Below are 26,463 nucleotides of genomic sequence, written 5' to 3' on the forward strand. Positions count from 1 at the left end.
GAATACTAAGAAAATAGAATTGATAGGAAAATGGTAAGAAAGTGAGATAAAGTGAGAGATAGGAAAATGTCAAAAAAAGTAGTTTGGTGGGAAAAAAATTTACTGGGAAAATTAGGTAACTTTTAGGAAATGTATGTTTGGTTGGAGGTAGTATATAGTGAAAAAATTTGAGTGAACAGTGAGATTACCAGCTTTTTAACAAAAAACCATCTCCGAAAAAGCTTTCCAAATAGTACATAAAGCTGTTTTTCGGTTCCAAAATTTAAAAACCAATGCATCTTAGACGAATGGGTTTATGAGTAAATCACCCTTCACCAAACACGACATTTCAAGGAGCCTCAGCACATTTGCATAGGAAAGTTGTAAAAAGCCTCAAGCCAAACACCCCCTTAAGTATTGGCACCCGATATTAATAATCAATCCCATGGACTGACTATAACAGGAACATACAAGACATGAAAACCTCTACCTGATCTTTTGCATTAGAACATCCAAAATCTCATTTACTATTGCTACATCTTTGTCAATTTGGGAGATATTTACCTAAGACATAGGAATCCCCACAAACTAAGGATATCTCTGGAAAAAATTATAAACAAATAAATGTGCAATGACAGCATAGATAGTCTAGTGCTCATTTGCATACCTTGTGGCACCTCTAACACATGTCTGCTCATTTGAAGGGCTTCTCTAGTGTTGGGCTCCCGTTTGCAACACTAGTACTGCTGTCAACCATAGTAACATCTTCCATGCTACTTTCAGGTGGCTTATCTCCAGCCACATGGTTATCAACTGTTGTAGCTTCCTCGTTTTCATGTGGCATATCTTCTGCTTGTTCGGCAACATCAATGTCCATAGTCAGCTGCCTGTTTTGCACCTCATCTGTATTTGTTGATGGTTCTAGGTGACTTAAATAAGATCCATTTTGTTCAAACTGATGTCTCAACTTTTCCTGGAAATAAAAATGCAAAAAAAAAAAAAATTCATCGACATTTTTTGTAGAATAGAACCCAGAAAATGTGTGTGCGTGTATATTTCAGATAAGAGACATTTCGCTTCTATTTGGTGCAAATCACATCCGCCAATGATGTTTCCCAAATATGTTGAGGTTGAGCAATTTGCTCCACTGATTTTCTCTTTTTTCTTTGTTTTGTGTTCTGTTCTTAAGTTATGGACGATTCCTTATCCTCTCATCTCTTTCGTTTTTTTTTTTTTTTTTGGAGGGGGGTGGGGAAGGAATCAGAATAACAGAAAATAACTTCTAGGGGTGAAGAATCTGAGTTGAGTCACCGACATATATATAAACACAGCACTTTCTTGTATCATGAGATGTGAGACATACCTGATAAAGCCTATCTACGATACTACCCATCTCCTCGATGCCACTGACAAGATGTACATCATGTCTAGTTCCAGGATCTTCAACAACCCGTTCAGTATATGAGGTAGTCTCGCTCACATTAAGGGCAAGGCGGTCAGGTCTTTTAAGAAGCAGCTGAAATGTAGGCTGCAGCTCATAACATTGCTCAAAAAGAGAACGGCGGCAAAAGACATATAAACCAAGCCGAGCACGTGACATGGCGACCACCAATCTTCTTACATCACGTAGGTGACCAACAAATCGAGTACGCACAAGAGAGAGCAATATAAAATCATTTTGCTGTCCTTGAAACTTATCCACTGTAGAAACCTGAGAGAAGTCATGAACAGAAAACAAAGATAACTTGATTGAGATCACAACATTTAAATATGTACAATAATATCAGATTGGGGGGGAGGGGGGGGGGAATTTACACAACATTGCTAGAGCCTAAAATTTGTCTTGGTGACTTGTAAGAGTAAATAATAATAATAATAAAAAATTCATCTTCAGAAATCAAAAACCCAAAATGGACACCACCTTAATCAAAGAAATCATTTAGAAATTTAATCTAAAATATAATTTAAAAGTAAAGAATTAGTCACATACCTTGCTTGGGGGACCAATGAAGTCATATGGAACACATCTCCTGTTTATAACATCACGAATGAGAAGTTTCTGACCATTGTAAGTAGTCAAAATCGATATCTTATTTGCAGGATACCCTAACAGACGCATGTATATATAGACACTGACAACATATTCTGCTTCTCCCTCATTTTGGTAAAACCAAGGAGATGGAGTTGTCTCCCCCTTACCAAGGTAATCTGGAACATCCACTAACTGATAATCATAAGCAAATCCAGCATTTGCCCTCTGGAATGTGACTGCCTCCTTTAGATAAGGAAGGTCTCCCAAATCTCTGTATCTCCAATTGTAAAGTTTAGCTATACTTGGCCTAGCTCTTCCCTGAGCATTTAGCTCAATGTAAGGAATGCCCAAACGGACAAACCTAGTAAACAGACTCTGATCCATGTGGCTGTATTTTTGGAAAGCCATATTCTTCACAACAGGAGGCAACTGGTGATGATCACCAATCAGAATGCAGCGTTTAAGCCGTGCAAGACCATCCTCCTGCCTCTGGAGTAACATTGGAATGAAAGTCTCAATTTCTAAAATTTGGGCACTTTCTTCCATCAACAAGTTGTCATACTTAAAACCTAACTGAAGGAAATCTTTCCTCTTTAGAGCTGCATGAGTACAAGTCATTGCTACAATCTTAGCCTGCTTGGTCATTAAGTGGTTAGCCCTCTCAGCTGTTGACTTGAGTAATTCGAATGCCCGGCATTCTTCAAGTTCTTGAAACATAGTCTTAAGATGACAAAAGCATCCCATAGCAGCCCGCATATCTTTCTCAAAAGACTTGCCTGTAAACACAGGATGTGGTGTGTCAGAGAAGAACTCTTTGAAGGGAAAACGATCTCGAACAAATGTTGGCTTTTCTTTATTATCAGCACAAGCAGCAAGAAATAGCTCCCAGCGTGAATAAATGTGAAGCAACCAAAAGTACCCTGCAGTTTCACAAGTGTAAGCCACATCCTCTGGCAATTGAAGTGATCTTGCTAGCCTCTCCACTTCGCTCAGCAGTTCTAACCGTCTGACCAGCATTGCATTAACACGACCTTGCCGACTAAAATCAAGATCAGTTGCTAGCTCTTGTTCTCCTTGACCAAGTCGGAGAAGATAACGTGCAGGTACATCTCTCTAAAACAAAAAGGAGTAAAACGAAATACATAAACTTCAGTACAGAAGGCAAAGAATCCTTGACAAGGATTTATCAAAAAACATGAGTTAATAAGCTGTGTTAGACTGTTCATCTTCCACAAAACTAAATTCGTTGAAACCAAATATTATTGTGGTGCTTGATAGAAGTTGTGCACAGGTGAGAAAATGAGAGAAAGCGAAAGTGAGATAAAAAAGCAAGACAGAGTATAAGATAATTTTGTGATCTGAAATCTGTTATTGCAAAGTTACTTTACACAGGTTTGAACAAGTACATTTATAGTATCCCAAGCTAACTACTCATAACAGAATCTTGACCCAGCATCATAACAGAATCTGATTAGGCTAACTAACTCAGCTAACTGTAGTGAAACTAGCAGCTAACAGAAACACTTATGTAATGTCTCAACTCAGAGAAAGACCAACAATGATTGCATGTCTTAAATAGCATTTTGGTATTACTTCTTAATTTAGTTTGATTACAAACATTTAATACCGAATATTTAATATATTACATGCATGATACTGTGATATTACTAGTGCAAGACTTTAATTTAACAGTAATAACCAAAAAATGTACTACGTACAAAATTACTGATTAATATAATACATATTGACAAAAACAATAGTTCTTTGATTACAAACACTGACAGATTTAGAACATTGCATGCATAATGACGGTTAGAATATTAGATATGATATGATTAGATATGATTGGATTCTGTCTTATCCGTAAATAGTCTGACTGTATTCTGACTGTATTAGGATTAGGTTTGGGCCTTACACTTAAGCCCATTAGGGTCTCTATATATTGTAACTCACTCCCTGACACAGATCAATACACAACGTATTCTTTTACATTTAACTTGGTATCAGAGCTCTTTCGTTCTAGGAACCCTCGCTTCCGCTCAGAAACCTTGTTTTTTGCTTTAAAAACCTAAGCCCACTGCTTAGGAGTCCTCTTTCTTGCCGTGCGTCCTTCCGGCAAGCCTTCTAGAGTTGTAAACAGCCTCTGAGTGATTTTTCCAAACGCGTCAGCACCTCCGACGGCCACCGGAACCACCGCCCGCCGTCAGAATCATTGTTCAGGCAACCGGAGACTTTTTCCGGCGAATTTTCCGACCAAACTTCACGCGATCAGGACCCTCTCTTCCCGGCGACCAGGTCTGTGGTGGTCCGGTCAGCAACGCATCTCGCCCGCGCCGTCACGCGCCACCTGTCTTCACTGCGCGTGGGCTTCACGCGCCACCTTCTGCCGGCGCGTGAGCACTATTCCGGCGGCTTTTTCCGGCCGTTCTTGGACAGAGAAGCTCGCCTTCTCCTCCCCTTTCTGGATCTGTGATTGTTTCTCTGTGGGTCTGACCTTAGACGCGTGGTTCTTCTTGATTGGATATCGTTTGCCTTCGTTTACGGCTTTTATATTTTATCTTTAAATGGCAGCAGCATCTCCTGATCTCTCGGAGGTTAACTCTCCTTCTATTGTTGCAAATATAGCTCAGTCAGACAATGCACAGTCTCAGCCTTATACTGGTAATCCCGTTGCTTGTGTTTCTCATTCTAAATCACTTGGCACTTGGATATTTGACTCCGGTGCTACCGATCATCTCTGTGTTAATAAGGAACTCTTTACATCTCTTACTTATTCTGATCATTTACCGTCTTTTACCCTTGCGGATGGAACCAAAGCCCCAGTTCGTGGGATTGGACAAGCTCGTCCGACCTCTACCTTGGCCCTGACATCTGTCTATTACATTCCTGGCATCCCTTATAACTTAATTTCTATTAGTAAGTTGATCCACTCCCTCACTTGCACCATTACTTTCTCTAACCATTCTGTTTCTGTGCAGGATCCGGGTACGGGGAAAATGATTGGAGTGGGTCGTGAGTCACGAGGGCTTTATTATCTGGATGTGCCTCGTCCTTCAGTAGCATGCTCTCTCACAGAATCTCCACAACTTATCCACAGTCGCCTTGGTCATCCAAGTCTTTCAAAGTTGCAAAAAATGGTTCCTCTTTTGTCCGGTCTTCAGTCTTTAGATTGTGTGTCATGTCAACAAGGGAAGCATACACGCTCCTCTTTTGCCAGTCGAGTCAATAAACGAGCTGATGCCTCTTTCTCTCTTGTTCATTCAGATATCTGGGGTCCAAGTCGTACCTTGTCTGTCTTAGGTTTTCGGTATTTCGTTACCTTTATTGATGATTTCTCCCGTTGCACTTGGACCTATTTAACGAAAAATAGTTCTGAGTTATTTTCCATTTATAAAAAGTTTTCTACTGAGATCCATACTCAATTTGGTGTTTCTATTCGTATTCTACGTAGTGATAATGCTATGAGATCCATACTCAATTTGGTGTTTCTATTCGTATTCTACGTAGTGATAATGCTAAGGAATATGTTTCTATTGATTTTTCTAATTTCTTGGCCACACAAGGTACTTTACATCAAACTACTTGTCCTCACACTCCACAACAAAATGGGGTGGCTGAACGTAAAAACAGACATCTCATTGAAACTGCCCGTACCCTTCTTATTCATATGCAGGTTCCCCTTCACTTCTGGGCAGATGCTGTACTCATCTCTTGTTTTCTCATCAATCGCATGCCTTCATCTGTGCTCCACAATGACATTCCTCATAATCTATTGCTTCCAGATGTTCCTCTTTATCCTCTAACTCCACATGTCTTTGGTTGTACTTGTTTTGTTCATGATCTCACTCCTGGTAAGGATAAGTTAACATCCAAAGCCTTTCAGTGTATCTTTCTTGGTTATTCTCGTCTTCAAAAGGGTTATCGTTGTTATTCTCCCGACCTTAAGCGTTACTTAGTTTCCGCTGATGTCACTTTTCTTGATCAACAACCCTTTAATTCTATCCCATCTCAGATATCACAGGTTGATCATGTACTTCCTGTCCCTTTTCTTGACTTGTCTTTGCAGCTGCAGGTGCTTCTATTCCAAATGAGCAACCTATTGCTTCTATACCTGAGGACCGTCTACTTCTCACCTATCAGCGTCGCAAAACTGTGCCTCCTGTCGACTCGACTCTTGCTGACTCATCGCCCACTGTTGTTGCTTCTTCCCCTCCGGATCCTTCATCAGAGACTCTTCCCATTGCTCAAAGAAAAGGTACACGTACTACTCGTAACCCTTATCCTCTTTATACCTTTTTCAGTTATGACCGTCTTTCTTCACCTCATTTCACCTTTGTTTCTAGTCTTTCTTCTATTTCTATTCCTAAGACCACAGGTGAAGCACTTTTCCATCCAGGGTGGCGCCAAGCAATGCTTGATGAGATGACTGCACTTCATTCCAATGGCACTTGGGACCTTGTTTCTGCTCCTCCAGAGAAGTCTATAGTTGGTTGTCGCTGGGTTTTTACTGTGAAAGTTGGACCTGATGGCCATATTAATCGTCTCAAGGCACGTTTAGTTGCCAAGGGTTTTACTCAAATCTTTGGCCTTGATTATAGCGATACATTTTCTCCGGTCGCTAAGATGGCGTCAGTCCGCCTCTTTCTTGCCCTTGCTGTTATTCGTCACTGGCCACTCCTTCAACTTGACATCAAAAATGCCTTTCTTCATGGTGATTTACAAGAAGAAGTTTACATGGAGCAACCACCTGGTTTTGTTGCTCAGGGGGAGTCTGGAAAGGTGTGTCGTCCTCGGAAATCCTTATATGGTCTCAAGCAGTCTCCTCGAGCATGGTTCAGTCGCTTCAGTTCTGTTGTTCAGGCGTTTGGCTTAATCCGCAGTAAAGTTGACCATTCTGTGTTTTATAGGATTACATCTCCTGATAAGTGTATCTATTTGATAGTCTATGTTGACGACATCATTCTCACCGGAAGTGATCAAGACGGAATTCGTCAGTTAAAACAACATTTGTTTAGTACATTTCAAACAAAGGACCTTGGGAAGCTGCGTTACTTCTTGGGAATTGAGGTGGCGCAATCCAGACAGGGCATTTCTATCTGTCAAAGGAAATATGCCTTGGATATCCTAGAAGAAACTGGTATGTTGGGGAGTAAACCAGTTGATACACCTATGGATCCTAATGTCAAGTTATTACCCGGACAGGGGGAGCCGTTATCTGATCCTGGACGTTATCGGAGGCTAATTGGGAAGCTCAACTATCTTACTGTGACTAGGCCAGATATTTCTTTCGCTGTTAGTACGGCTAGTCAGTTTCTTGATTCCCCTTGTGATTCACATTGGGATGCTGCTGTGAGGATCCTCCGATACATCAAAGGAGCACCAGGAAAAGGTTTGTTGTATTCAGATTAGGGAAATACAGAAATTTGTGGTTATTCAGATGCTGATTGGGCAGGATCACCCTCGGACAGGCGCTCTACTTCTGGCTATTGTGTCTTCTTTGGAGGAAACTTAATTTCGTGGAAGAGCAAGAAACAACCTGTTGTTGCTCGATCTAGTGCAAAAGCTGAGTATCGTGCAATGGAAAATGCTACCTGTGAGTTAGTCTGGTTAAAGCAGTTGATTCAGGAGCTTCATCTTTGTGAACAGAAACAACCCATGACACTCATCTGTGATAATCAAGTTGCGCTACATATATCCTCTAATCCTGTCTTTCATGAGAGGACCAAACATATACAGATTGATTGTCACTTCATTCGAGAAAAGATTCAGTCGGGAGAAATCAAGACTGCTTTCGTCAACTCCTCTGATCAACTAGCGGATGTTTTCACTAAAGCTCTTAGAGGTCCTCGGGTTGAATACATTTGTAACAAGCTTGGTGCTCATAATATATACGCACTAGCTTGAGGGGGAGTGTGAGAATATTAGATATGATATGATTAGATATGATTGGATTCTGTCTTATCCGTAAATAGTCTGACTGTATTCTGACTGTATTAGGATTAGGTTTGGGCCTTACACTTAAGCCCATTAGGGTCTCTATATATTGTAACTCACTCCCTGACACAGATCAATACACAACGTATTCTTTTACATTTAACTATGACCTTCTCTAGTACAAGAATTTAGCCAACATTAATGATGCATTTGGTAGATATGTGGCATAAGGGTTTGTGTGGGAGGATAGAAGTCTGATATGATCAGAACTTTTATCATAAGCTGACAAGACACTCCAGAAGATATATTCTGAATATTCTTCAATCTGCAGCAACAAGTCATCTCTTTCACTATCTGAGAGTCTACCTCAAAATTCTTTGCCACTTCATGTTGTCATTGCAGCACAAAATAGTAAAAACCTGCTCTGGTACCAAAACTGATACAGTACAGGAATTTATTTAAAGTTAGGGTGGGAAGCAAAGGGAAATTATGAAAATAGGTTTGGTAGGTATATGGTATAAAGAATTTGTGTGGGAAAAGAGTCCACTTCCTTGGATAGGAATAAGAACAGTCACAATTCTAATCCTAAGTTGAGAAGAATATCAAAAGATATTTTCTGATTCTTTCGCTCCATTCTGAATTCCAAATTCTTTCTAAATTACATAGAAAATCACTACTTATAGACCCAATATGTATCTAGAACTGACCAGCTGAAAGTGGCTTAATTAATGACTTTTGACTGACTTCTACACAACCTATAATTACTAAGACCCCTAGTTATTGAAAATGTCTAGGCTTTATAACAATGATTATGATTCCTGAATAGCTAAAACATCTGATATTCATAAGCATTACAGATTTAAGTCATTTAACACTCAACTACTAAAGCTTTTCATAGACACATAAAGTTTCTTTATTCTCCGTCAATTAATAAACCAAAACCGTACTACATACAAATTACAAAGTTAATGGTTGGTAAACAACAAACAATGTTTTCAGCATCAACATCTGCCTTCCCTGCATAAGTACATATTAAACATTGCACAGCATGCACTAGTACATTATTTGCTAAATAAAACTCAAATTCAAAAACAGCAAACAAATTCAACATATAAGAATTGAAGAGGAGAAATAAATCTTACCTCCATTATCTTCTCAAACAGGTCATTAAGAGCCTGATTTGAATGCGTAATTATTAAGGTTCTCTGAGAAGGACAATTATGATAAAGAACATTCAGAATTTGAACAGCTGTATCAGTCTTTCCCGTACCAGGTGGCCCCACAACCATAGTTAGGCCAGGCTGAACGCCTGAGATAATTGCTTCAACCTGCTCAATGGGAACATTCCACATTATTATTATTAGTTTAGTAATTACAAATGGAGAATAGGATAATAAGAGGATAAAGTACATGTGGGAGAAGCATAAGCGATTTGGATCACCTGCAGTTAAACTACAGCTTTAGTTAGAGAGAGACAGGAAGAATATGTAGGCCCCGCAATATTTTAAAATGTGGGACCCAGATGCTCTCTGACTGGTAATAGTGATATGAATAAGCTTTAGCTTTGTGTTCTGTTGTATCATCATATCGTGTATGTAGCTATGTTATTCTGCTTCTGCATGTATCAGATCTTTCTTTCTTCTGTTAGTTAGTCTGTTTCTCTATTTTGTAAGTTTGTTATTCTGGTGTCTCAGATCTGAGTCACCATTGTGCTCTATAAACAGAACTTTCATGTACAAATCTTATTAGTGTTAAATATTCAGTTAAATCAATGGCGCTCTCTCTCTCTCCTTCTTCTCTCTCTCTCTCTCACTCGCTCTCTCTCTAGAATTCTGATATGATATCAGAGCCTTCATTCGGAGGGCCTGATCCAGATCTAGATCCACTCATGGCTTCCGCAACGTCATCTACTCAAGAAAACAACAACAGTAACAGTGCCAACTCAAATTGCAGCTCGAATCACGCAATTTTGATGGAGAAAACTCCAAATCTCTTCAACTATCAGATTTCCGTAAAACTTACGAAAGATAACTTTCTGTTTTGGAGTCAAATCGTTGAGCCAATAATCAGAACTCATCAACTTCATCGATTCCTTGTAAATCCAAAAGTTCCGTTGAAGTTTCTCACCGAAGAAGATCGAGACAGTGAATCGATCAATCCAGAGTACATAACTTGGCTCACACAAGATCAGAAGTTGTTGACTTGGCTTCTTTAAACTATAACACCCCCAAATTTCTAACAATTTTTAACAATAATAAAATATTCCTATAATAGAGATATTGTAAAAAAATAACATTTAGATTATTTAATAAGATAACATAAATATTGAGGAAGCTAAACTAAAATCAATTTGAGGAAATGTTACCGCCGCACCTGTAACAGGGACAAGTGCAAGGCTAACTAAAAGATAATCCTATTCCAAAATATATATATTCAATGTAAATATTTAAAAATTTAAAATATAATTTAAGAATCTAAATATATCTAATATATTTGTAAATCCTAAGCCTGGTTTGAAAAGTTTGAGATGTTATCCTTACTGCTCACTGCAAACCCCAAACTTTGCAACCTGTTTCACTAAAACTTTGCTCCTCCGAAGGATCATTGCAGCACAAAGACAAAGACAAACAATCAGCAAAAGCTAGTAATCCCAATCTAGAACAAAACGAAGATAGTCATAAGTAAATCAATAATTATAATCAACTCAAAATCAATCAAGGCATTTTATTTAGAATAATTATATCTCAATAAATCAGCATAATCAACTCAATGATATTTTAATAAGGATAATCATCAACTAACATATTCAGCACAACATTAATCACAATATTACATAGATGATAATAATCACAACTCAAATATTCATCATAATCAAATCAGGTATCAAATTCTATTATTAATTGTGTTTAAGCTCATTTAGTGTATTTAGTGGGAACTGGAAAGAGAACCATAGTAGACCCGGGAGTTCCTGTTGCCAGCCACGTATAATCAAAATTGGCCATCAACAAAATATCAAATCCTAGTGTGCACACCTCTTCCCAAAGTTGCTACTAGTACCCCGGGAAACTCTGTTGCCAGATACCACTTTGGGAAGAATGGAAACATCATTGTCACATCAAATAAATATCAAAGGCATAAAGCCCAAAGGTTGTGTTCATCACTTTCAAGAAGTACCATCCTGAAAGCTATCTTCCCACCATTATTTATTACAATCACACACAATCAATTCAATCTTGTCACGATTATCATAACTGGAAAATTTCCTCAAATAGTTTTCATGATTTCCTCGTCAATTTAATCAAGAGTATCCCAAATTCAATTATCCAAGAATATCATAATTCAAATATCCGACATCTATCAGAGTAAAACTCAAATCCAATCATCATATCAATTAATCATTAATTCTAGGGTATCAAAATCATAATAACCACAATTATTCAATAAGATTCATATCGCACATAATCAATTTTCCATCATTTTATCAAAGGTAAAATTTCTATCATACATAATTCATTATCTATCTTCTCCACTTATCACCATCAAAGCATTAAGATTATTTCCAAAATAATTATATAATTAATCATGTTAATTTCTAGAGGTTAAACCCAATAAAGTTCCCAAAAATATTCATATATAATTACCCTACAATTAACCAAAGGTTAGGATTATATTTATAATAAATTTCATATAAAACTAATATATTATTTTCTAAAGGTCAAGATAACATTAAATAAAATATCATATAAAATTAATCTATTAAACCTAAAGGATTGTGACACACCCAATAGATTTTATATAATAATTTTATATAAAACAAATCTATGGTGCCATAAACATAGGGATTACATCAAATAAGATCCATGTCAAGCTTCCATATGACTCTCTAAGAATTAGGATTACATATAATAAATTTTAAATAAAGTAACCTACAGATTACCTAAAGATTGGGATTATATCAAACATAAACATATATAATTAATCTATTACTTCTAAAGGATTAGGATACATCGAACAAATTTCATATAAAACAAACCTAAGAGCACCTAGAGATTAGGATTACCTGGTCTCCGTGTTTGATGACTTCTAGGAGGAAAAGCAATTAGAGAAGAGAAGCGGTTGTAACCAAATTAAAAAAAAAAAAAAAAAATTGAAGTAAGAAAAGAGTAGCAGAGGAGAATTGCTGAGGATTGGAAGTGATTTGATTTGTTTAGGCTAGGCCTCTATTTATAATTGGAGTTCTGGGCTCAGATATGGGCTTCGTACAATTATTTCCTTATTCTTCATTGATGTACCTGGCTCATATATTGGCTTTATACACTATTTCCTTTTTATTCTAAATTTTTTTTTATGCCTCAAAATATCACTAACTCATTTGCTAACTCAAGGCTGACTCATGATATCTAATCAAATTAAGTTTGTTGACTCATTCTAATCCAATCACATTACTAATCAAACATTAATGCATAAATGATCAATAAATTAATAATTCAAACAATCACAATTTATCATCTTATCCTAATAATATATATTTATATAAGCATATATATACACTATTATTATTACTACTAATTTATAATTTGTTACTATTACTAATTTATTGTATTATAAATTACTATTATTTTTCTGGGGTATTACATAAACGCTTTCTGAATCGATAGTGAATGAAATCATTGGAGTGAAACATTCTCATGAAGCTTGGGACAAGATGCATCAATTGTTTCACGGTATGATGAAATCGAGGGCCAGAACCCTCAAATCTGAACTCTGTTCAATGAGTGCGAAGACAATTTCAGAGTACTTAACCAGAATCAAAACTCTCTGCAACTCCTTGAAGGCGATCAACAATCCTGTTTCTGTTGAGGATCAAATCAATTACATACTTGAAGGTTTTCCTTCAGACTACAATTCCTTCGTTCTAAGTGTTCATGCAAGCGAAAAGGCTTATCGAGTTGTTGATATAGCAATCGAGCTAATGGCCTTTGAATAGCTTCTACTGAAACAGAGTGAGTCATTGTTGAGTGACCTAACCTCTGTCAACATTGTTGTAACTCAGAATCACAGAGAAAAATACTCTGTTTGCCCCTGTTTTACTGAACCAGAAACAGAGCATGAACCAGGAGCAAGAGTTTCATGATTCTGCTCCTTCTAATACTGCAAACCGAGGGAGAGGAAGACTTGGAGGACGTAATAACAAAGGACGTGGACAAGGTCCTCGATCCAACGTTCATTGTCAACTTTGTTACACTTGAATATAAAATAATATGTTGTGTATTGATCTAATTCATAGAGTTACAATATATAGAGACCCTAATGGGCTTAAGCGAAAGGCCCAGACCTAATACAATCGGAGTAATTACAGATAGGAAGTAATCTAATCATATCTAATCATATCTAACAATGTCTATTCATATCTTGAGATATATAGTCCCACGTTGGTTGTATGTGCAACTAATGTGGAGTTTATAAGGTCTTAGGCACTCCCACCCTTTGAGCTAGCTTTTGGGGTGGTGACCTCAAGGTTCTTTACAGTTTGAAATACACTGAATAAATGCTGTTTTAACTGACGAATTCCGTCTTGATCACTTCCAGTGAGAATGATGTCGTCAACATAGACTAACAAATAGATGCACTTGTCAGGAGATGTAATCCTATAAAATACAGAATGGTCAGCTTTACTGCGAATTAAGCCAAACGCCTGAACAGCAGAACTGAAGCGACTGAACCATGCTCGAGGAGACTGCTTGAGACCATATAAGGATTTTCGAAGACGACACACCTTCCCAGACTCCCCATGAGCAACAAAACCAGGTGGTTGCTCCATGTAGACTTCTTGTAAATCACCATGAAGAAATGCATTTTTGATGTCAAGTTGAAGGAGTGGCCAATGACGAACAGCAGCAAGAGCAAGAAATAGGCGAACTGACGCCATCTTAGCGACCGGAGAGAATGTATCGCTATAATCAAGGCCGAAGATTTGAGTAAAACCCTTTGCAACTAGGTGTGCCTTGAGTCGATCGACATGGCCATCAGGTCCAACTTTCACAGTAAACACCCAACGACAACCAACTATAGACTTCTCTGGAGAAGCAGAAACAAGGTCTCAAGTGCCATTGGAATGAAGTGCAGTCATCTCATCAAGCATCGCTTGGCGCCACCCTAGATGGGAAAGTGCTTCACCTGTGGTCTTAGAAATAGAAACAAAAGAAAGACTAGAAACAAAGGTGAAATGAGGTGAAGAAAGACGGTCATAGCTCAAAAAGGTATAAAGAGGATAAGGATTACGTGTAGTACGTGTACCTTTTCTTTGAGCAATGGGAAGAGCCTCTGGTGAAGGATCCGGAGAGGAAGAATCAATAGCAGAGGGCGATGAGTCAGCAAGAGTCGAGTCGACAAGAGGCACAGTTTTACGACGCTGATAGGTGAGAAGTGGACGGTCCGCAGGTATAGAAGCAATAGGTTGCTCATCTGGATTAGAAGCAATAGGTTGCTCATCTGGAATAGAAGCGCCTTCAGCTGGCAAACACAAGTCAAGAAAAGGGACAGGAAGAACATGATCAACCTGTGACAACGGAGATGGGATAGAATTAAAGGGTTGTTGATCAAGAAAAGTCGGAAACTAAGTAACGCTTAAGATCGGGAGAATAACAACGATAACCCTTTTAAAGACGAGAATAACCAAGAAAAAGACATTTAAAGGCTTTAGATGTTAACTTGTCCTTACTAGGGGTGATATCATGAACAAAACAGGTACAAACAAAGACATGTGGGGATAAAGGATAGAGAGGAACATCTGGAAGCAATAAGTTATAAGGAATGTCATTATTAAGCACAGATGAAGGCATACGGTTGATGAGAAAACAAGAGGCAAGGACTGCATCGGCCCAAAAGTGAAGAGGAACATGCATGTGAATAAGAAGAGTCCGTGCAGTCTCAATAAGATGTCTATTCTTACGTTCAGCTACTCCATTGTGGAGTGTGAGGACAAGTAGTTTGGTGTAAAGTACCATGTTTGGCTAAGAAATTAGAAAAGTTCACAGAAACATATTCCTTAGCATTATCTATACGTAAAATATGAATAGAGGCACCAAATTGAGTATGAATTTCAGCAGAAAATTTTTAATAAATAGAAAACAACTCAGAACGATTTTTCATTAAATAAATCCAAGTGCAACCGGGAGAAATCATCAATAAAGGTAACGAAATACCGAAAACCTAAAACAGACAAGGTACGACTTGGACCCCAGATATTTGAATGAACAAGAGAGAAAGGGGCATCAGCTCGTTTATTGACTCGACTGGCAAAAGAGGAGCGTGTATGCTTCCTTTGTTGACATGACACACAATTTAAAGACTGAAGACCGGATAAAAGAGGAACCATCTTCTGCAACTTTGAAAGACTTGGATGACCGAGGCGACTGTGGATAAGTTGTGGAGATTCTGTGAGAGAGCATGCCACTGAAGGACGAGGCACCTCTAGATAGTAAAGCCCCCGTGACTCACGACCCACTCCAATCATCTTCCCCGTACCCGGATCCTGCACAGAAACAGAATGGTTAGAAAAAGTAATGGTTCAAGTGAGGGAGTGGATCAATTTACTAATAGAAATTAAGTTATAAGGGATGCCAGGAATGTAATAAACAGATGTCAAGGCCAAGGTAGAGGTCGGACGAGCTTGTCCAATCCCACGAACTGGAGGTTTGGTTCCATCAGCAAGGGTAAATGAAGGTAAATAATCAAATTAAGTAAGAGATGTAAAGAGTTCCTTATTACCACAGAGATGATCGGTAGCACCTGAGTCAAATATCCAAGTGCCAAGTGATGTAGATTGAGAAACACAAGCAACGGGATTACCAGTATATGGAGCAGAAGGCTGAGACTGAGGAGAAGCCTTCTTGAAAAGAGTTTGGAGTGCAGCATAGTCCGCAAGTGAGAGAGAAACTGAACCAAATGATGCATTGTCTGACTGCTGAGCTATATTCGCAGCAAGAGAGGTGGCCCAATTCTTGTAATTAACAGAACTCTTCAATTTTGAAGAGGTAATGGACCCAACATTGGTAGAGATGATATTGGGAGAATTTTTGACAGGAGGAGGTTGAGAATTGACCTCCGAATGATCAGAATCATTTGCTGCCATAATATTATATAGGAGATGACCAAATCTGAAACAGAAATATTTTTTTTTCGTGAACAGTACCTGTTCGGACGGGGGGTGAACAGTACCTGTGCGGACGCGATGAATAGTGTAGCCTGTACGGACGGTGAACAGTAAACCGTACGGACGAGATGAACAGTAATTTTTTTTCCTAAAACCGTGTGAACAGTGTAGAACTAAGCCGGAGGGACGCACGGCGTTAGAGGAAGGAGAGAACGCCTAAGCAGTGAGCTTAGGGTTTTAGCGAAAACGAAAATTCCCAGAACAAAGAGCTCTGATACCAACTTGAATATAAAATAATATGTTGTATATTGATCTAATTCAGAGAGTTACAATATATAGAGACCCGAATGGGCTTAAGTGAAAGGCCCAGACCTAATACAATCAGAATATTTATGGATAGGAAGTAATCTAATCATATCTAATCATATCTAATCACATCTAATCATATCTAATCACATCTAATATATTCTAACAGTTACAAATATGGTCATGATGTACGTTCGTGCTGGTATCGATTTGACGAAAATTTTGTGCCAAACATTCCACCTCCAACTGCAAGTGAGTTGCAGTATTTTGTGACTCAACAACAGAAACCATATCAATATGTTTGTCAGCAAGTAAATTCTGCTCCTCAAGTGATAGTTGTTGCTCAGCACAAGCAATGATAACTTCTCGAGCTTCTCAACCAGGTCTGTTGCCTTTTCCAACATCAGTTCCAACCATTGAGTGGTTCCCAGACTCTGGTGCCAGTCATCATGTTACTTCACATCCATCCAACTTACTTCAGAGTCAACAACTCTCTAGTAGTGATCAAGTAATCATTGGTAACTGACAAGGTTTGCCTATTCTTGCAATTGGTTCATCAAAAGTGTTATCTCCTGTTGATTGTCAAACAAAATTGAAACTTAAAAATCTTATTCTTGTTCCTTCCATAGTGAAGAATTTGCAAGTCATCCACACCTTTTCTTATTTCATTAATTGAATTTCATTTGTTGATTAGGACAAAATTCCATAAAAACACCCACCCACCCTTTTTGAATTATCCTGAACGGTTCTAAGTGTTAGACATTTTGCACAAGATAACAATGCTTACTTTGAATTTCACTCCTCTAAATGCCTTGTCAAATTGCAGGAGTCCCATAAAATTCTTCTAGAAGGAACAGTGAGTAAAGATGGTTTGTACTGTTTTCCAAGTATGCATCTACCTCACGTCACTACATTTGTTCAGTCTCCTTTTGTTTCACATCCAATCTCAATGGTCTCAACATATGTCTAGTCTCCTTCAGTGTCACATCCAGCTTCAATGGTTTCAAGTTGTAATAGTTCACAGCTTTATACTTGTACAAATTCCAATGTCATTTCTAATACTTCTTACTCATTGTGGCACTGTAGCTTAGGACATCCACATCATGTAGCTTTAAAGAGAGTTCTCAATTCATGTAAAATTTCCTTTGATGATAAAAATGAGCTGGATTTTTGCTCTTCCTGTTGTCTTGGAAAAGCACATAGATTTCATTCTCCTCCTTCACAATTTGTCTATAATATCCCTTTTGAATTAGTCTATAGTGATCTTTGGGACCAGTACCTATAAAATCTACTCTTGGTAATTTATACTACATTTCCTTTGTAGATGCAAACACAAAGCATACTTGGATATATCCCATTAAACAAAAATCAGATGCTATTGCCATATTCAAACAATTTCATTCCATGATTACAAATCAGTTCCATGCTTCTGTTAAGGCTATCGAAACAGACTGAGGTGGGGAATTTCGATCTTTCACACAATTCCTACAACAACATGGTATTTTACATTGGGTAACCCGTCCTCATATGCAACACCAAAATGGTGTGGTTGAGAGAAAACATAGACACATTGTGGAGATTGGTTTGACCCTTCTTTCTCATACATCTCTTCCTCTAAAATTTTGGGACTATGCATTTAATTCAGTCGTCTATCTCATCAATCGTGTACCCATAGCTTCCTTGGATTTTGAAATTCCTTACACAAGACTTTACAAAGCTAAACCTGATTACAAGTTCCTGAAAATTTTTGGGTGTGCTTGCTTTCCCTTTTTAAGACCTTACAATAATCAAAAACTCGAATATAGATGTCAAGAGTGTGTTTTTCTTAGATATTCCACCAGTCATAAAGGGTACATTTTCCATAACAAGGATGGCAGAATATTCATTTCAAAATATGTAATTTTGAATGAATATTTGTTCCCCTTTGCTAGTTCCTGGACGGCAACAATGCCTCTCCTGTTCCAGCAGCCACCCATTTTATACCTCTCTCCATTTCAACTTCTTCAACAGTCTGCAGTTCTTTATCGAATGCACAGGGTCCTACTTCATTGAATTCTCACTCAGAACAGTCTACACCTTTGTCCAGTGCATAGTTGTCAGTAGCAGTTAGCGACCGGTACCAGCTGACCCCAAAAATGGTATAGCGGTGTAACGGGTAGCGGTATTGCCGCTACGGTGAAGTATTAATTCCACATATATTATACTAACAGTCAAGAAACGAGGCAATACCGCATTAGTATTAATGCTCAAACATAAGAAGTCACACAAAATCAAACACATAATTCCACAATCAATGTCAAATACAAGGAACATAAAGGAAGGATCCAAAATTAAACACGAATGAACAATAAAATTGTCAAATAATCAAGTACAAGAAGTGAACTAATGAAGAAAACATCATCTTCGGATTCTCCATCAAATTCCAACATGGGAGTGGTGTAGCGGTGTAGCGGTATTGCCGCTACGCTATGCCGCTACCTTCAGCTACGGCCAATGTCGGGTAGCGTCGCGGTTTGTAGCGGCCAACCGCCGCTATCCGCTACAGCGCTACGGGCCGCTACTGACAACCTAGGTCCAGTGTCAACCATAATCATCTAACCTCATCACCACAAATTCCTAATCACTCTCCCACACCTGGTTCTCAACTCGTATCCCCTCCTATAAATTCTGTTCCCAATCGAAACTCCCCAACTCCTCCTTCCTTGGAGTCCTGTACTGCCTCCTCATCATCCTCCTCACATGAGTCTGTCAATTCTGAGTTCTTGCCCTCTAACACCTTTCTTCTTCATTCACTTGTTTGTTCCATTCAAACCAGATCCAAAACTCTAGCTAGAGCTCAAGCTCTCCTTACTCATGTTGAACCAACTTTAGTTAAGCAAGCCCTTTCCAATCCACCTTGGCTTGAGGCAATGCAGATCGAGTATAATGCTTTGTTGGCTAACCACATTTGGTCTCTTGTTACTCTTCCTCATGACAGGTCTGCAATTGGATGTAAATGGTTGTTCAAATTAAAAGAAAATCTTGATGGCTCAATCATCTAATATAAAGCACGGTTGGTTGCCAAAGGTTTTAACCAAAAACCTAGATTTGACTACAATGAGACTTTTAGTCCAATGGTTCGCCCAGTTACTGTTCACATTATGCTTACCTTGGCTCTCACTCAAGGCTGGACTCATAGGCAATTAGATGTTAATAATGCCTTTTTAAATGGTGATCTTGATAAAGAAGTGTACATGATTCAGCCTCCAGGTTTTGAAGGATCTAATAAACAACTTGTATGCAAGCTTAACAAGGCTCTCTATGGGCTCAAACAGGACCCACGAGCATGGTTCGATAAATTGAAAACTTCTCTCCAATCTTTCGGTTTCCAGGCCAGCAAGTGTGACCCATCATTGTTTATCTGTCATTGCTCATCCAGCTGCACTTATATCCTTGTTTATGTGGATGATATCATTATCACGGGCTGATTCTGTTTTTATTGATCATCTTGTTACTCAACTCAATTCCCAGTTTGCTTTGAAAGATTTGGGTTCTCTTGATTATTTTCTTGGTGTTAAAGTAAAGAGGTCTTCTAATAAGATATTGTCTAAATCCAAGTATATTCGTGATCTTCTTGCTAGAGCCTCTATGCATGAAGCTAAAGGAATATCTTCCCCTATGGCTAGTGGCTGCAAGTTGTCTCGCATAGGTTCTCACTTCTACTCTCACATCTACTCTGATCTTCATCACTACAGGTTCATTGTTGGTGCTCTTCAATATGCAACCATTACTCGGCCTGACATTTGCTATGCAGTGAATAAAGTTTGTCAAAAGAATTCTGCACTACTTGGCAGGAACTAGGCAGGAACTATCTACTTTGTTTTACAGCTCAAGGGATATTACTACTGGTGCACCCAAATGACAGGAAGTCCACTTCAGGTGCAGCCATTTTTCTTGGTCCGAATCTTATTTCTTGGTGGTCCAATAAGCAAACATTGATTGCATGATCTAGTACTGAAGCTGAGTATTGAAGTTTAGCCATTACTTGTGTTGAACTCTTGTGGATTCAGTCTTTGCTTGGAGAGCTCCATATTTCCTTCTCTATTCCTCACACCTTTTGTGACCACCTGAGTACGGTTGCTTTGACTCGAAATCTAGTTCTCCATGCCAGAACCAAGCATATGGAACTCGATATTTTCTTCGTTCGTGAGCGTGTTCTCAGCAACAAACTTGTGGTCATGCATATTCCCTCTACTGATCAGCTAGCTGATACCCTTCCTAAGCCTCTAAGTTCTGTTCGTTTTGCTGATTTGAGAGCCAAGCTCAAAGTCTTGGATGGTTCTCTTGTTGCTTCCAAGCCTCCTTGAGCTTGCGGGAGGATATTAGTGATATGAACAAGCTTTAGCTTTGTGTTCTGTTGTATCGTGTATATGTAGGTGTATGTAGCTATGTTATTCTGCTACTGCATGTATCAGATCTTTCTTTCTTCTGTTAGTTTGTTTCTCTGTTTCTCTATTTTGTAAGTTTGTTATTCTGGTGTCTCAGATCAGATCTGAGTCACCATTGTGCTCTATAAATAGAGCTTTCATGTACAAGTCTTATTAGTGCGAAATATTCAGTTAAATCAATGGCTCTCTCTCCCCTTCTCTCTCTCCTTCTCTCTCTCTCTAGAATTCTGATAACTGCACCAGCAGGTGATCCAAATCCAAGGATTAGCCTACTGCCATAAAGCCCAAACAGAACAGCAAATCAACATGGCTCAAAACAGAAACAAAGCTGTCCAATTTCTTTGTGCTTTAAGACAACCATCAGCAGAACATCAAGAAGAAGCAGTTAACACAATCCTATCCAATGTAAGTGCAAAGAGACACCCTTGAAAATATGGGCATTCCTCGACAACCAAATACATGAGAAAACTACATGGACTGCACACTACCATTAAATCATTGTCAGCTTATTCTTACCAAAACCTTTAGAAGGTATCAGACACACTGACCATCGATTTCACATTACTGACAATATGCAAGGGAAATAGGACGCAAGCCGTAATTTTAACTAAGCCATATAGTTAAATGTGTAATGGATTTAGAAGTACAAATATTGTATTTATACATTCCAGAGGCATCCATTTGACCATCTGAAAATCACTTGGATTTGGTCAAATTCAACTGCTGAGGGGGAGCAGGGGACAGAAAAAAGAATGCAAGAAAATACCATTATACATGAAAAGTGGCATTCTATGAATGAGTTTAAGAGCTGAGTGCACCTGAGTGGGCGTAAATCTAACTGAATTTTGTTTTGGCTGATCTTGAGGATAAGGGCCAGGGTCAGGAGGAGTATATGCCTCAATAATCAGTGTTTCTCTCTGATGAATAGCATCAGCCATATCAATACCATTTGTTGCACCAATAGTAGACACTGCACTCACAGTAAGAGCACCATTGTTTCCTTTGAGCTTTTGGGGAAGCTTGATCTTAAAAGGAGGCCTTGGATTCAAGTTTTCTGTGCCATCAGGATTAACAAAAGAAACCTGAAGGATACATGAAGAAACAAATATGAATATCTTAATTTCATACTAAAATTCCCAAAGGAAAACTTCAATCACATCCATGCAACAATAATATCTACAAATCTATAAATGACATACCAACCTCATAATCCACAAAACATTCTTTCAAGTGATCAGCATCTATGAAAGTATCTTTGAAATCAACTGTTTCCAATAGATCAGGCATATTAGTCCACTGTGCTGCTGAAGGATCTCCATAACCAAGAAAAATGTTTTCCAACCACTTAGGAACAATACAGTATTCATTCATTAAATCCCTTATTGATTCTAAGATGGCTTTAAAATTGTTTTCTTTTGGCTTCCTCCTCATCAACACATTGAATGTACCATAAACATCTTCTGCCCCTTTCTCAGCAATGTTATTGACATCCATGTAGTATTGTGCTGTATCCAAAGCCACAGTTATTGTTCTCAGCTCCCCCTTTGGTGGCTTCCACTCATCCCTTTTAATCCTTCCAGAAAAATCATTCATGAGGGTTCCTTCTTCATCACGAATCTCAATAATTTCACATCCTCGAACATATTGTAGGCCAAGCTTCTGAGGCACACTAGCTTTGTCTTCTTCTTCTGGACTAAGAGGCTCAAATGATGGGTTAATAGATAGTAAAAACAATACATCATGTTCTTTGAGTGCATCCCATTCTGATCTAATCTGGGATCTATAGCTGGAAATGCTATAAGTAACTTCTGCAGTCACAGATGATGGCTTGACTTCTCCTATGTTGGGTTGTTTTACTTCAGTGATCTTCAATTGTTTAATTGGCACACCCATTCTTGACCAACCTCGAAAAGCAGTTTCTCCATCAATATTAATATATGCAAGAAGATGTGGAACAGCTTCCTGAATGTCCTCACGTATCTCATATGTTGATTCAAGTCGAAAGAGATTAAAGTTTCGAAGAAGATAATCATGAAGTGTTAAGAATTGTAAGTTAAGCTTTGGCAAAGCCAAACAACCTTCTCCTGAGTAATTTATGCTTGGTACAACACTTTCATCCCACATAATCTGCTCGTTTGGGTAAAGAGGAAGAGCATTGATAGCTTCTTTTTGAGATTGTTGCTTCTCAAAAAAGGATACCATTACTTCATTAAGAAAATCAACCCTCTCTGACCAGGGATCTTCCTTACAGACCAGTTTGAGCTGCATTAAGAAACATTGTCACAAACAGTAGTTTTTAGGTATTGAAAATCAATGCATGGCTCACACTTGCAAGCATAATTATACTATATCTAAAACTAATCAACAGAACCAGTACATAATACTATATAAGCCCCTTTGGCAAAATTTACAATAGCTAGCCTGCTAACATCTTGTAAAGATAACAAAAGATCACTCCCCCCTTGTAGTATCATAATCCAGAAATCAACGATAAGGAAGCCTGTATGGATTTAGAAGAAAGGTGAAGCAAGCTCTTAAATTGAGGTAGAACTCACAATTATCTGGATAAGTATATTAATGACAACTAAATTGAAAAAGAAAATTTTACAATTTATCTTCAGAACAGAACTTGATGTATTGCTAATTTCACGAACTCCCACCGAAGATACAGGAAAATTGAGAGTAAATTAAAAAGAGAAAAAGATATAAAGCAAGACAGGAAGAAGAATAAGTAAAATTTAAACTAAAACACTAATAACTAACAGCAATAAAGATATAGTAACAAACAATTCTAACTCTCAACACTGAATAAGTGGTACAGGGAATAATTGAAGATCAAAAATCAAGATTATATAAAAAAATAATAATAATAATGAAGACGTGTAAAGAGTTGCATCTATTTATGACACACCTTACAGCAAACCAAATTCCTTAACTCCTCGAGAGAAAGAACAGACAATTTCTTAGATAGACTTGCACGCTTGTGAATAGAACCAATGTTAGTCAAAGCAAGTTCCCGCAGCTACAACCAGAATGAAAAAAGAAATTATCATAATCAGCTCATTCCAACAAACATGAAATTAGGGGGAGGTAGGATGAGAAATTACATGATATTACACTAAATACATAGTAGAGGAGGATTTTTATTAGATTTTCTTCATTTAGTTAAATCACATCTAAACATACCTTGCCCATCTTTTTAAATGCAAGTAGCTGAAATGACTGCAGTCGGCTATAATGAGATTCAAGAACTTCATGATCTGTTAACTGTGTGCCAGTATGATCATTAATCTCAAATCCCTCATAGAATTGTAATAAATCAACCAACTGGGCAAAAAGTTTCCCCTTTTCATGCCTATAGAGTGCACTCAAATGGCATTTGGCAACTACAGCTACATCAGCCACTAGAGGCCTTAAATACCTACAACACAAACGAGGAGAAGAGTAAATAGATATATTAGGAAAACAGAAAGCATTTATTCAGTAAGATTACACAAGCAGAATGACTTGTCTAAAACCTTCTTCCTTAATGTCTAAGAATGAAATCCATTTTCAGTCCAACCACAGTTTCCAGGGAAGAAAAAGAATATTGCTAATCATGGAAGTGATTTAATCAACCATTTCCATCAATTGCAGTATATATATAAAATTCAAATTATATAATATTAAAGAAAACAACTCAACCTTTAAACAATAGAGACCGCAGATAATCAATCATATTAACATACCTCCTCGTTGGCAACTGACTCAAGAGGTCAATAAGAAATTCCATAAACCTCTCACAATAAAGGACACAAGCATCATTAACTAGTCCTGAACCAGTAGCATCAATAAGTTCATCATCCTCACCAGATACCTGTCTCCGGGGAAAAACCTGTGAATCCAGTATCTAAAAAGAAAAAGAAAAAAGGCAACAAAAAGACATTCAGCCAACTACTTTTAAGAAAATATTTCGTACTCAAAAACATGAGAGATTATAGCATAGTTTCAAAGTGCTTAACCAATTACAACCTTCAGAAATTCTTCTATGAGGTTTCTCAAGAACATCACTTCAAGAGTAGTTGAGGGATCTAAATGCTGTCCTCCTTTCACGGGTTCCTTCCTCGTCATCCTTTTCCATTTCTTGATCAAACCCGGATTAAGGCAAAGCTCCATCTACATAGGTGAAAAACAATAGCACAAAATGCATTTAGCTTGAAAAGAATAACATTAATCACCAAAATTTAGAAAGAATAACAAAAACAAATGTAATATTCCACCACAAAAGTTGATCTTTTCGTTCAATCTTACCTGGAAACGACCATGAGACAAACTGTACCAGGATTTCAAACTAGCTAGTCTCAAGACTGTGTTGCTAACAACCTCATCTTCCAAACTCTGCAATGCGAAGTTATTAGCTTAGGTACATTCAACAGTAATCTAAGGGCCTATTTTGTTGACTGCCATGAGAATGTTAAAGGAAATGAAGCAGAATAAAATGACTACTCCAACATTCTTGTTAGGTAAGTTAAATAAAACTTAAAACGCCAAATATGTAAACATGTACATTTACAGCCAACAAATATGATGGCTTAAGTAGAGGATGAAGCTCGGTACCGGCATACCTGAAAGGCATTTATCATGAAAACTAGGTAATTTGTCTTCTCGGCTATACTCAGTTCTCTTCCCTACAGTAAAATTTGAACATAAAATTTAGCAAAATGTTACAATGTACATAGGGTTCAACCATCAAACGTCACCCTCCCACTTCAACAGGTAAAGAAAAAGGAGTAAGCCTCCTCTAAAGTGAGCTTGTGTGTAAAATGCACAAGTAAGGGTGCTTCTACTTTACACACACAAAGGGAAGCAAATGCGGTTATAATGCATACATCACTGAGTAAAAGAAACGAGATAGATAGGGAGAGAGATAGAGACCTGTTCCTTTAGGCGAAGAACCCTCTCAAGAAACCCTTTGAAAACATCTTTCCTATCATAGAAGCAAACCCAAGCTGCAACATTCTCTCGGAACTGCAAGCCACACACACAAAAACGTTACACAACAACACGCTATGCATAAATAAAAACTTAAAACTGATTGAACAGAAGAGAAGACCAAACCTTCTCGTTGACCATGAGGATGATGGACATAACATGCTCGAATGAAGCAGTGAGAGGGTCGAAATTAGGCCAAAGGTAATTCTCCAGATACTGACTAACCTCAAGGATCATCACCCTCTGCAATGGAACAGGTTTGTCACCCTGACCCTCTTTCACCAACAATTCAGTTTCGTAAATTTTCTGAACCAGGTCAGGGTCGAAGGGCTTCTTGGTCCTTTCCGCATCACCGGTTTTCAACCAGTTAGCCTCTGCAATCTTCGTGAGACGGTCACGCTGAATCTCAGAGACAGTGATTGTGCTCGAAACACTTGCCTTTTGATTCGACTCCGCCGACGACGACGACGACGCCACCGGGTACTCCGCCACTCTGTGACGCCGGAAATCGTACACCCCTGTCCCGTGAACCTTCGTCATCACCAGATTCAAAAGCTTTGTCTGCTACTGGAAGAGCCTCACATAAACCCTAAACCCTAATGTTATAACAATTCTGAAAACCCTCAAACTTTCTTATGATGAAAAATGCTCTTTGCTTT

At 38.2% G+C, this 26,463-nt stretch overlaps 1 protein-coding gene across 1 annotated transcript; it reads right to left on the reverse strand.

Annotated features, from left to right (window-relative positions):
- Positions 1–139: 139 nt before the first annotated feature.
- LOC133308765 (uncharacterized) lies at positions 140–26,463 on the reverse strand. The gene is made up of 14 exons (XM_061509461.1): positions 25,931–26,463; positions 25,748–25,840; positions 25,438–25,500; positions 25,124–25,210; positions 24,845–24,988; positions 24,562–24,722; positions 24,020–24,254; positions 23,745–23,855; positions 22,037–23,095; positions 21,652–21,915; positions 9,088–9,273; positions 1,970–3,124; positions 1,343–1,690; positions 140–952 (listed from the first exon to the last, which is right to left on the reverse strand). The coding sequence occupies exons 1-14, from the start codon at positions 26,342–26,344 to the stop codon at positions 674–676; spliced, it is 4,599 nt and encodes a 1,532-aa protein (XP_061365445.1). The 5' UTR covers positions 26,345–26,463; the 3' UTR covers positions 140–673.

Source organism: Gastrolobium bilobum, unplaced genomic scaffold, assembly GCF_033153095.1.
Source record: "Gastrolobium bilobum isolate Gb01-03AN ecotype WA unplaced genomic scaffold, APGP_CSIRO_Gbil_v1 utg4972, whole genome shotgun sequence".
NCBI classification, from domain to species: Eukaryota; Viridiplantae; Streptophyta; class Magnoliopsida; order Fabales; family Fabaceae; genus Gastrolobium; species Gastrolobium bilobum.

Bases quoted from the DNA above. Each gene is read 5' to 3' on its own strand.
- LOC133308765 (XM_061509461.1), bottom strand. From the start codon at position 26,344: ATGACGAAGGTTCACGGGACAGGGGTGTACGATTTCCGGCGTCACAGA. The intron at 25,841-25,930 runs GTTTGGTCTTCT...TGTGGCTTGCAG, and splicing joins TCCTCATGGTCAACGAGAAG to TTCCGAGAGAATGTTGCAGC. The intron at 25,211-25,437 runs GTATGCCGGTAC...TTCGCATTGCAG, and splicing joins TCATGATAAATGCCTTTCAG to AGTTTGGAAGATGAGGTTGT.